Source organism: Alnus glutinosa, chromosome 1 (genome assembly GCF_958979055.1).
Source record: "Alnus glutinosa chromosome 1, dhAlnGlut1.1, whole genome shotgun sequence".
In the NCBI taxonomy this organism is placed as follows: domain Eukaryota; kingdom Viridiplantae; phylum Streptophyta; class Magnoliopsida; order Fagales; family Betulaceae; genus Alnus; species Alnus glutinosa.
This window is the reverse complement of record NC_084886.1, coordinates 48,264,258-48,276,144: the sequence shown is the minus strand read 5'-3', so window position 1 is coordinate 48,276,144 and position 11,887 is coordinate 48,264,258. Positions and strand designations below refer to the sequence as shown.

General features: G+C 37.2%; 2 protein-coding genes across 2 annotated transcripts; one reads left to right on the top strand and one right to left on the bottom strand.

The window, feature by feature from the left end:
- The first annotated feature begins 508 nt into the window (after positions 1-508).
- Positions 509-8,526, top strand: LOC133854596 (UDP-galactose transporter 1). The gene is made up of 5 exons (XM_062290838.1): positions 509-916; positions 5,075-5,324; positions 5,432-5,639; positions 7,337-7,568; positions 8,053-8,526. Exons 1-5 carry the CDS (start codon positions 803-805, stop codon positions 8,278-8,280), a joined length of 1,032 nt encoding a protein of 343 aa, XP_062146822.1. The 5' UTR covers positions 509-802; the 3' UTR covers positions 8,281-8,526.
- A 230-nt stretch (positions 8,527-8,756) lies between these two features.
- On the bottom strand, positions 8,757-10,603 carry LOC133854604 (uncharacterized). Its single transcript, XM_062290842.1, has 3 exons — positions 9,881-10,603; positions 9,289-9,407; positions 8,757-9,175 (listed from the first exon to the last, which is right to left on the bottom strand). Exons 1-3 carry the CDS (start codon positions 10,289-10,291, stop codon positions 9,025-9,027), a joined length of 681 nt encoding a protein of 226 aa, XP_062146826.1. The 5' UTR covers positions 10,292-10,603; the 3' UTR covers positions 8,757-9,024.
- Between the last annotated feature and the right edge of the window lie 1,284 nt (positions 10,604-11,887).

Genomic DNA, 11,887 nt, shown 5'->3' with positions numbered 1-11,887 from the left:
AAAAAAAACCCACATAAATTTCATTCCCCTAAGATTGTGCCGGGATTCGTTGGGGAAGATGAGAATTTAATGATGATTATTACCGTTTCGGTCATTTCAATGTACGTTAATTAATCACTTCTAAAGGCCCATAAACCTCCACTCTGATACATGAATAAGCCGTGACCGCAGGATCAGATCCATTCAGAATGCCTCTCTCTCTCTCATTGATGATGCCTGATGAGCGAGAGAGACAAAGTCCAAGTGTCCCACACGCGATTAATCAAAAGTTGAATTCCAGTCTCGGAGCCATCAAAGAGGTTGAAAATTAAGGTCAAACCAGACCTTCCTCTTTACGCATATTCATTGAGCGGTTGCGATGTTCTGCCCCCAAAACCTTTGACCTCCTCCTAAATGGGCCCCCCCATCCCCAACCTACGGTGAGAGACATATGGTGGGTCCGCTTCATACAAAAAGGACGCACGGGGGCAATGGAGTAATAATTTCCATGGCGTGAAAGACTGGGCAAGCGAGCGAAAGAGCAAAGAGAAACGTTTATAGAATTTTCAACAAAACAGAGAGAGAGAGAGAGAGAGAGAGAGAGACATACAACACATACACACGCGAATCTCACATGGGACTACAAGAGCTACCGCCACCGTTACACCCTTCCTCACATTTTTAGACTTCATTGAGACCCAATTGCTCAATTCTCTCTCTCTCTCTCTCTCTGATTGGCCCAAGCTGTGCTCTGGGGGCTAAAGGGGGGCTTTGGGCTTTGGGAATTTCTCTGGTGATCTGAGTGTCCAGAGAGAGGGAGACAATGATGGAGGAGACTAAGCTGTGGAACTGGGGCGTGATTAGATCTCTGCTCGCAATTCTCCAATGGTGGGGTTTCAACGTCACTGTTATCATCATGAACAAGTGGATCTTCCAGGTCTCTTCCCTTTCCTCAATTTTGCTCCTTAGTCCTTGCCCATTTCTCTCAATTGGGTTTTGCTTGTTCATGTTCATGCTGTGAATTATGTTTTCGTATATGGATATTTGGGAATATTTTGTTCTTTTCATTTTGTTTTTGTTTTAGATGCGTTTGTGTTTGTGAAATTGTTGTTTGTTTCGGTGGGCAGAACTACTGTGTTTGCTTTCTTAGAATTTTCTATGCGGGCAGTCGCTAAAGATGGTTAAATTATGAAAGTATATGGAGTCATAATACATGTATTGGGGTTTTCAAAGACAGATTACCCGCTGATACACTGTTTCTTAACACGTTAGAATCTCTTAAGGAGGGTGGAAAAAGCTGCTTGAATTGTTGTTGTCTTCATCATCATTTTTATGTTGTTCTTGTTGGCGGCATCTAGCTTCTTTGCACGACAACAGATTACTTACCCTTTGGTTTGGTGAACAAGACAGCTAATGGCAAGGCTGTCAATTTTGTTTCGTTTGAGCTTCCTGGCTCCGTGTGTGGGTGAAGTAGGAGAACAGATCTATGAATTTGAACAGATATGTGAACAGATCTATGGATATCAAATTATGTATTAAGTGACTATATATAAAGTATTTATGTTCACCCACCAGTACGTCATTAGTGGGGCAAAGTCACGAGAGAAGAAGAAAATGACTAGAGAGATGACCTGCTTAAGATATCAGCGTTGCACTTTACATTTTTCCTTCATAGTTGAAAGTTCTGAAATTTCTAGCAATTTTCACAACAATTCTAACTTGATTTCCCATTGCACATGTCATGCGAAGATGGATGGTGTTATGTAGCCCTCAAAAATTTGATTACGAAGTTTCTGCCTATTCATTTATCATGTCTCTAAATTCTTTACCACTAACAGTCTTATTCAATATTGGTAAATTTTAGATCTTGGAGAGATAAGGCACTGTATATTTCGGAGCAATAGATTAGCGTTGTATTCTCGTTTCTGATAACTTGATAGGTTCAATTGCTCACTCTGTGACTTTTTTTTTTTTTGATAAGCAATAAAGAGTTTTATTAAAAGCGTAAAGAGCCCCTTTTAAAGATGAAATGAAATGTAATCGTTGAAAGGGCCTTTTTTCATTTACTTCAGCTTATTCTGCAGCTTAGAAACTTTTGACATCCCAATTCTGAAGTGGTTTTTGGACCCGTTGTCATAGTAGTAGAACATGATTATAATCTTAGTCTAAGGCTGTTGAAGACGGTGGGTGTAGTTATGAATTGTATTTTATTGTTGCACTCCTTTGAGACCTTTTCTCAGTCTAATTTTTTCTTTCTAAGGTATCTCCAAAAGTTGTCCAGAGCAACTTGCAGAGGATCTGAATAGGTTTTGATGGGGGAGAACCTTATATTATAATGACCCAATTTGGGCTCAGGCAAATTTGCTGAATGGCAGGCCATGTCTGCTTTTCCTTTCTATGTTTGTCAACACTGTGGTTAAGGGTTTCTTTTTTGATTAGAAAGAGGTTATGTTTTTTTTTTTTTTGAATGAATGAGTAAATCTATCATATATCAGCAAAGTATTACAATGCAATTCGGTTATACACCCAAAACTCCAGGAAAACAGCTATTTCCTGAACACAAACTAAAACAGCATAGTATCTATTCTATACTTTCTCTACTGAACTCCTATAAGAACCTATGCAAGCCAAACATCTTCACTAACCAATCATTGTAATAAAAGAAACAGCCAAAACCCCTCCTTCAACAAACAATCTCACCTACTCCAAACACATTAGCTAGAAGCCCCCAGCTCCTACAAAGATCTTCATTAATCTTACTCCTTATAAAGCATCCAGACATGATTCTTTTCCTAACCTCCAATTTTATTCTCTTTGAGAATTTGTTCTTCAGTTTGCATCTGGTTACCATATCGTATGCTATTCCTCTCCTTCCACAAGTTATAAACGGAGGCACTTAAGAACAATTTACATAACACATCTCTCAAGCACTTACCTGATTAATTCTAGTAATAATATCATCCCATTACCAAGGAGGATCTGCTATCAAGCACAGACGAATAGCAGCCAGCTAGAGTCTCTTACAAAAACTACAGGCAAAGAACAAATGGTATATATACTCAATACAACCACACCAAAAAACACAAAGGACATTACCTCCAAACCCCCAACTGAGCAATCTAATCCCAGTAGAAAGGCTATCCCGAGCAGCTAACCACAAAATAAAAGCCTGTCGAGGAATTGCCATGGAGAACCAAACCAAGCTCCACCATCCAACAATCTGCTGTTTATGCCGTATAAGCTCCAAAGAAGCAGCACAATTATACACACCCTTCTTAGAAAAATTCCAAGTGGGAAAGTCAACACCTCCAATATCCACCATTGGCCAAGCATTCTGAATTTTAACAAGCTCCTCAGAGGAGCCGGCAGCCATCTCCAACATCCATCAACAAGAACACTAGATACATTTCCTTCAAGCTGGCTACCTGCATCATAAATGACTCTATACCCATATATGTCATGAAGAATTCCATCCGGATGGCAAGAGTCAAGCCATAGAAAAATATTCTCACCATTACCAACTTTAAACAAAATGAATTGTTTGGCAAGATTACGCAGCTTTAAGAGTTTTCTCCAACTCCAAGAACACACTTGAGGAATTTTAACTTGCCAAAAGCTCTTGCCTTTTAGCAAGTGGGCTTGCACCCACGCCACCCACAAGGAACCAGCCCTAACATAGAGATTCCAGATATGATGAAGCATATAGGCCTTATTACAATACGCAACCTCTTTAACCCCAAACCACCTTCCGTTTTTGGAATACATACCACATTCCAACCCACCTTTGCTTTGGCCTTAACAGCATCCGAGCCATTCCAAAGGAAACAATTCATCTTTTGTTCCAACAGAGATATAATCTGTTTAGGTAAAATGAAAATAGAAGACCAATAAACCTGGACACTATACAAGATAGAAGAGATCAGCTGAAGCCTACCATAAAAAGTGAGCTTCCTCACCAAACAAGAGTTAATACGAGCTGAAACCTTTTCAAGCAAAACTCCACAGTCGGATGCCGAGAGTTTCCTAGAAATAAGACGAACACCCAAATAGCGGAACAAGGAGCGTATCTTCTTTCATTTGAAGGCAATCCAGCAAGTTTATTTATGTTTCATAAACGTGTGGTGATGAGGTTTGTTGTTGGGCTTTGTTTATTTACACCTAAATTCTAGTTCGACTCAGGGATGTGGATTTAGTAATTTAATCGTTTGGAGAAGTGGAATTCTTATATTCTTTTTGGCGACATGATGTGTTTTATGTGGCTTTAGAACTGACAATGAAACGTTCTTATTTTTGAATCACATGGAAGAGTTTGACTTTGTTTTGGCCATAAGGTCCAAATCCAATTATCATATTAAGTTTTTTTTATAAGTAAATAAAGTCTTATTAAAAGAGCAAGGCGCCCCTAAGTACACCGAAAGTATCCAAATCCAATTATCTTATTAAGTTCCAAACATATTAAGGTGCACATATGATGATGGGAGTGATTGCTCAATAATTGCTTCATTTTGGATCTAGGCTAGAATGCTATTTGTAATTCCTTTCCTTTAGTACTTTATATAAAATCAGAAATGAGATCAAACCGTGTGTTTCTTTTTTTTTCTTTTTTCTTTTTTGTATAAAATGCAATATATGTTTGACAGATGTGGATGAGTTTTGAAACAAGACATGTACCGCAACAAACAAGCAAAACTAATGAATTATTATTTTGACCAAACAGTTATGGATGAATTGACGATTAATTCAATTGCTAATCATATCATCAGTATACTCCCAAACATGCGTAGGATTATGTCTATATTTTTAATTCATGAATATGATCTATATTGACACATTTCTAACAATATCAATTAATGAAACCTATAATGCGCTCACTGGTGTGACCATTTATTCGGTATTTAAAATAGGTTGTTACAATTGTATGTCCATTCATCAATTATCACTTATTTCTCCCTCATTTACTTATTTATTATTTAATTTCCCCCCCTTAATTATAACTACCTACAATAGTTGGAGAAAGGTTTGCTTTATCATTTCTATTTTTGTAAGTTTGTTTGGTAACCCCATCGCTGATGTGAATCTGAATTTTTTCTTACAGAAACTGGATTTTAAGTTTCCTCTATCAGTATCATGTGTTCATTTCATTTGCTCAGCCATTGGAGCATACATTATGATTAAGGTGCTAAAGCTGAAACCACTGATAACGGTTGATCCTGAAGATCGCTGGAGAAGAATATTTCCTATGTCATTTGTGTTCTGTATCAATATTGTGTTGGGAAATGTGAGCTTACGTTACATCCCAGTTTCGTTTATGCAAACAATAAAGTCATTCACCCCTGCTACTACAGGTCAGGTTCAATTATGGATTACATAATTCAATATCTCTGTCCTTGCTTTTTAGAATGATTTTTTAAATTGTATTATAACTGCATCTGATATAGATGAATTCGAACAGTTGTTTTGCAGTGGCTTGTTTGGAGAAAACACTTTGACTTGCGAATTTGGGCTTCTTTGGTACCCATTGTTGGAGGAATCCTTCTTACATCGGTTACAGAGCTTAGTTTTAATATGTTTGGATTCTGTGCTGCCTTATTCGGCTGTCTTGCTACTTCCACAAAAACTATCCTTGCAGAATCTTTGTTGCATGGATACAAGTTTGACAGGTAGTGTCTTTGTACTTGGTGCCTTTTGATTTTCCTTATTTTAATATTTCATCATTTTTTTTCTTTCCTTGCTTTTTTTCTTGATTTTTATGGACGCATTCTCCACATCAACTTTTTTCATAAGTTTTTTTTCACTGTTTCATTAGTGTTTTTGTTCATTTATTATTTTGAGTACCATAGACTGTAATATGCATGATATGTGATGTGTGTCTCATCATGTCACTGCACTATGAAGTTGTATATCTTTAGAATGATAGCATCAATGTTGGTGTTTCCGTGTGCATTAAATATGGAGCAAAGTATTTGGAGTCTTTTTGGTGTCTCTGTTCAAAACTCAGTCTGGCCCCATGTAGTGTACCACCTATTGCTGGCCTCCTGTTCATGGCAGCCTAAAGTAGTTTCAGGTAAATGTTGGAGAAGTTTGGGCAGTACCGGTAATTAATAACTTTGAAAATAACCATAGAAAATAATATTAGAGTTTGCCTTGTTGATTCTTTCTCAGTATGTGAATGAAAATGTGATATTTAATGGATAAAGTAGGAGTATGATATGTAATCTAGGCTTTGCCTGAGTCATGCCTTGCGAGTGGTGTCCTAACTGCCTAGCCATTCTCTTTAATACTACCTGCACTGATAATGAGGGTGGATTTATATGTGAAAACATGAGGCAATTTTGGATTTCCCATTGCATGAATTAGTTCTTCTCTTTCTTGCTGTTTGTTAATTATGAGGACGTGGTTTTTTTTTTTTTTTTTTTTGGCATTAGGAACTTGTCCGTCTCATATTTTACAAGGATTCATTTCTTTTTCATCTTCCACAAAGTTCCTTTTTTTTAGGGTACTCTATAGCAGCATTTCTGGAATTTGATTAGTCATCACTCATCAGTGATGGCTGGCTTTGTGCTTTTAAATGCTATGGACACAAAGATAGTTCAATTACCATAGTATGTAGACTCCCATGTTAACTCAGTGTAATACTTTTATATCTGACTACTACATGTCCATCATTCATTGTGTTGTTTAAAAAAAAAATAACCATGATTTCGATGCTTAGAAAGCAACCAAGTATGGGTTTATAAAGGATTCTAATGATGTTCTGTGTATTTAGATTTCTTTACATAAAGATGGAATCTTCAGTTTTTCTTTCCCTTCTCTTTTTTCAATGCTTTGCAATTTAAAATTGTCCTTGAAAAAACTCGCTGATTGATGAATGAATTCCCTGTAAAACATACTGGATCCTGGCATGTTTAAAGGTATTTGTATAGGGCTAGGGGTTGCTCTTTGTAATCAGTAGTGTTCTCATATTCTGGATTGATGTAGCCCTAGGCTAACTTATTGGTTCGATCATTAAGGTTGAGGGTTTGTCACTCCACACCAAGCTTTTACAACATTTCTAAATTCTATGATCTTTTCTGTGTCATTTTTGCAATTAAGTAGATCATAAAGATTATTATTATTATTTTATACTCCTGTTCTCCATTCTGGCCACTTGGGTGGAAATATCATTGGTCTTCTCCTCTTGCTTGCTTACTCAAGTCGACAAGCTTTAGTTTAAGTGTCTGAAACTGAGTTTTGAAGTACTCTGGTGTTTGTGTGTGCGAGTGTATCTGTGAGTTAGTTTCTTGCTTGTTTTATAAGTGCATGATTCATGCTAAATTATGTAATTGTTAATTCCTTTATTTTTGGTTGGACTCTTTAGCATAAACACGGTGTACTACATGGCGCCTTTTGCAACCATGATCTTGGCAGTACCTGCAATTCTACTCGAAGGTAATGGGGTCGTGGAATGGTTTCAAACCCACCAGAATGTTTGTTCGTCCCTCATCATTATCCTCAGCTCTGGGGTGATGGCCTTCTGTCTTAACTTCTCCATCTTTTATGTGATTCATTCCACAACCGCTGTCACATTTAACGTTGCTGGAAACCTTAAGGTGAGATCAATTTAGTGTCTCAGATAATTTGAACTGTCTAATGTACTTCCTCACAATTATTATGTCGTTGTCATTGCTACCCAGTGGTTCTTTGAGTCCAGAAACATACTCTTTGTTTAATGGACAGATGTCTCAATCCTATTGGTTAATTTTTTATTTTTTATTTTTTATTATTTTTTTTTTTTTATCTAAATGTGAAACTAGTCAAGAATGCCATATCCCTTATATGCGCAACACATTCCTAATTTATTTGAATCCTTGGAATTTTTTTTTAAATGGTTCCAACTAAGAACTTCATCTACTCACCCTCACGTGCTGCATCTCCATGCTTGAATGAATTCTGTTGTATACTTTGTTGTTGCATATACTCTATTCATTGATCGGCTGGATTGTTGATGTTGTACATATAATGCAAATTATATTTTTAGTTCATTATGCCTTGTTTAAAATTTTCTATTTATGTTGTCATGTTTGTTATGTACAGGTTGCATTTGCTGTCCTTATTTCATGGCTGATATTCCGAAACCCAATTTCAGCTCTGAATGCTGTTGGATGTGCGGTGACACTTGGTGGATGTACATTCTACGGATATGTGCGGCACATGCTCTCACAACAGCCGCTGCCGCCAGGAACCCCTCGGACACCCCGGACTCCGAGGAGTCGGATGGAGCTGCTTCCACTTGTAAATGATAAATTAGATGATAAAGTCTGATTCGTAAAGAAAGTTGGATGTGAGGATCTGGCAGAGGGTAATAGGGTAAAAAAGAAAAAAGAGAAACTCCACTTCTTTGTTGTGTAAACTTGCATTAGTTCACTACCAATTTTTAGCATATGTTTTTTTCCTCTTTCAGAACTAGAAATTTCTTAAGGTTCTTTTATATTTTTGTCATATTTTTGGCTTGAATGTGTTGAGAATCATAACTTGCCATTAATTCATATACTTTTTACCTTTTGCATATACTTACATATAGGACTATGCTTTTATCCACTCACCCCCCCAAAAAAAAAAAAAAAAAAAAAAAGAATAGAAAAGAGAAAGAGACTGCTGTCTTCCTTCAACAAATACTTGCAGTTGCAGCTATGACCTTCACTACCCAAGACTTTTACACTTGCATGTATTTTTTGCTCATGAAGCGAGTCCAATTCCATTAAGAATAATAGAATAGAGAATAATAAGAAGAAACAGGATTGGAATATGAAGAAACATATTGTAAAATTTATTTTGCAATAGCCCCAGGCGTAATTGTCATGGTCATCTAGCCCAGCAGGGTGAGGGAAAAGAGTGGACATCAATGTTGAGAAAGACAGAGAGTGGAGCTTTTATTTTCACTTTGCTTAATACAAAGAGAGATCTAGTCAGTACTTAGTAGTAGTTACACAGAGTTAAGCTAAGAAAGCTAATATTAGAAAGTCTATCTTCCGGTATATATTTGTCATAATAACTAGGAGTCTAGGCCTAAGCCAAGAGCCAGAAATTCTTCTGCCATCTGCTGCTGATTAGGTAGCCACCCATGCCACTGCTCTGCTTCTTCACTCCAAAAGTCAAGCACTCCGCATTGTTAATGCACTGCTCCACAAACTCCTCTGTACTGCTGGTCCCGCGTAAGCTGCATAAACCCCTCCATCATTAAGTGATAGAAAAGTAAAAGATCTATAAGTTTGGGATCATAGGGTGGGAAAAGAAAGAGAGAGAAAGATCAGATGGTTAGATTGGACCCACCAGCTGAAAACTGATGGCTTCTTCTGTCCCAGCACCAGCACAGTCACTTCCAGCTTCTTCACTTGACTCAACACTGTGGCCAGTTTTGGCCCTTGAATAACCAGGGCTTCTACTTCCACCTGAACATTACCCCATTCAAGCAGGTAAACACAACTCTAGATGAAAGAGACAAAAAACAGAGGACAGCTAGTAGGAAATGTTCAGAAGCATCTGAAAAATCTGCATCTTCAAAAGAAAAAGAAAAAGAAAAAGATGGAAGGAAAACTGAAGCTGACAAAAGATCATCCACCTTCTCCATCAAAAGAAGAGAAAAGAGGTTTTTTAATTTTTTTTAAAGGAGATTGCTAAAAATAAAATGGAAAAAGGAAAATAAAAAGGGTAAAAGAGGAAGGCCAAGTAGGATCTATCAAACACAATTAAGAAAACTAGCATCTGTATTACTGTATCTTAACATAGGGACCTATCAAAAGCAGAAAGAAAAGGCATACTGCTGAAGAGAATTGAAGACCCATTGAAGCTAACTCTGTATCTTTAATCTGTCACTCCCAGAACTCAAAAAGAGAAGGAAACTTGAAAGGGAACAAACACATACCTCAGGTCTACAAGCCTTGCAAAGAGACCCAAGAGAGTTGGCCAGGTAAGGAGAAGAGGAAGAAGAGGACTCGGATGCGCTTTCAGAGCCGCCCTTACTGGAAGCAGCAGGGATGATTTGAAGGAGAGTGAGCAAATCACTCTTGTTGGCTACATGTGTGAGCGCCCACATCATTGCTTGCTTGGCGTGTGAGGTGTCGTCCACCACAACCATCACTCTCTTCCTCGTCACCAACCCACCATTCTCGCCTCCATACATGTTAAGCCCTTCCATCTGCTTCAAACTTCCCTCACAGCAACTGTTAGCTCTTCGGCCCCCACTCTGCTTGCTATTCCCTCCCCACCTGTTTGATGTTGATTTCCAAGCTTCCCTTCCACTCAGTTGCCTTAAAAATGAACCTGATCCTGGCATTTTCTCTTACCCTCTGCAGCTCTGCTCCCCAAAGTGAATAGGATCAGTCTACTAGTGGAACTCTAGAGAGATAGAGAGAGAGAGAGAGAGAGAGAGAGAGATGCAATGGAATGGAAAGTGCGTGTGTGTGTATGCTTATTATAACGAGGAAACTAGGATGAGAGAAAGAGAAAGAGAAATGGGTGTTGGGTTTAAAGGACTAGAGAGTGGGGGAACTTATGATGCAAAGCTATGATTTTTTATCTTTTTGCAGGCCAAAGTGTCACGGGAATCCCTGCCCTGTTGTGGCTTTACGCTTCATAGATATCAGATATGGTAAACAATCACTACGCTCTGTTATGATGATGAAACAGAGGGATTGTTTGTACTACCCTCTTACATCTCTTTCAGATTCCTTTTTATCATTTTTTAATGTTTTCTCGTGATCTATTTTGAATGTGTGTTTTCTTTTTTTTTTTATTCAAAGATCTATTCCAATATATAAAATGAGACCAAACAGTCGAATGTTCAGGGTTACAAAGATTCCTTAATAAGTTAAGTCAGAGATACAAAAAGCAGAGTTTCCTCCATCCAAGGAAAGTCAGATTTCAAACCATAACAGACTACAACTGTTAAAAATAACCTAGACAACAGAAGATGTTTCTACGGGACATAAACCTCTACTAGATCTAAGAGAAGACACATTCTGAGCTATAAAATAGTTTTTACAGACCAGGTTTTGATTTAAAAAACAGAGCAGACTGCATAAGAAAACAACTACAAACAAAAACATAAACAACTTCAACTGTATTGGTCGGTGGGCCAAAACCAATCCCCCCCTTCCTATTTTGCTCGACGGTTTGGGAGCACAATATACAAAAACAACTAATTAATATCCATTAAAATCGGACGGTTGCACAGTGTATTGTTAATTTCGTGTCACAAGTAGGGCTCACAATTTTGTTGGTAGACATAAATTTAATATAAAATTAACGGTTTAAAATTAAAAAATTTGATTCATTTAATTGAATTAAGGTTGATTTTTATTGTGTTATACTTATATTTTGATATGGACCAAATTAAACCGCTGACAATTTTTGTTTTAGGAGATCTGAAAAATGACACATCTTATATTGGTGCCAATACACATCACAGAAGGTGCACAATCTATATATACTGCTCAATCTTTGGATGGACTGATCCAAACCCTTCATATCGCATCATTTGCAGTCTAGTCTACCCTGTAAAGTCATGTCATTGGGTCTCAATCAAGATTCCAATTTACAATTTGTAGGCCACAATCATAGTTCCACAAAATGACTAGCAAATGATCATCAAATCCATACTACTCTGATGGTGATCATCATATCCATAAATAAACAGACACCAAGTGATGTAAGTGAAATGCTTCTCTCTCTATTTTTTTTTTGTCGGAAACATCTCTAACTTGCAATGTTTTTGTTGTTGTTTTTTTTATGTGATTCTAACATTAAAGTAGAAATAATATTTAGTGTTTTGAAGTGGGTGTTAATGTTTTTGTTTTGAAAAGATAAATCAAAATGAGATGAACAAAATTTTATAAAACAAAAAAAAAAAAATGTATTTTTGACCCATCAA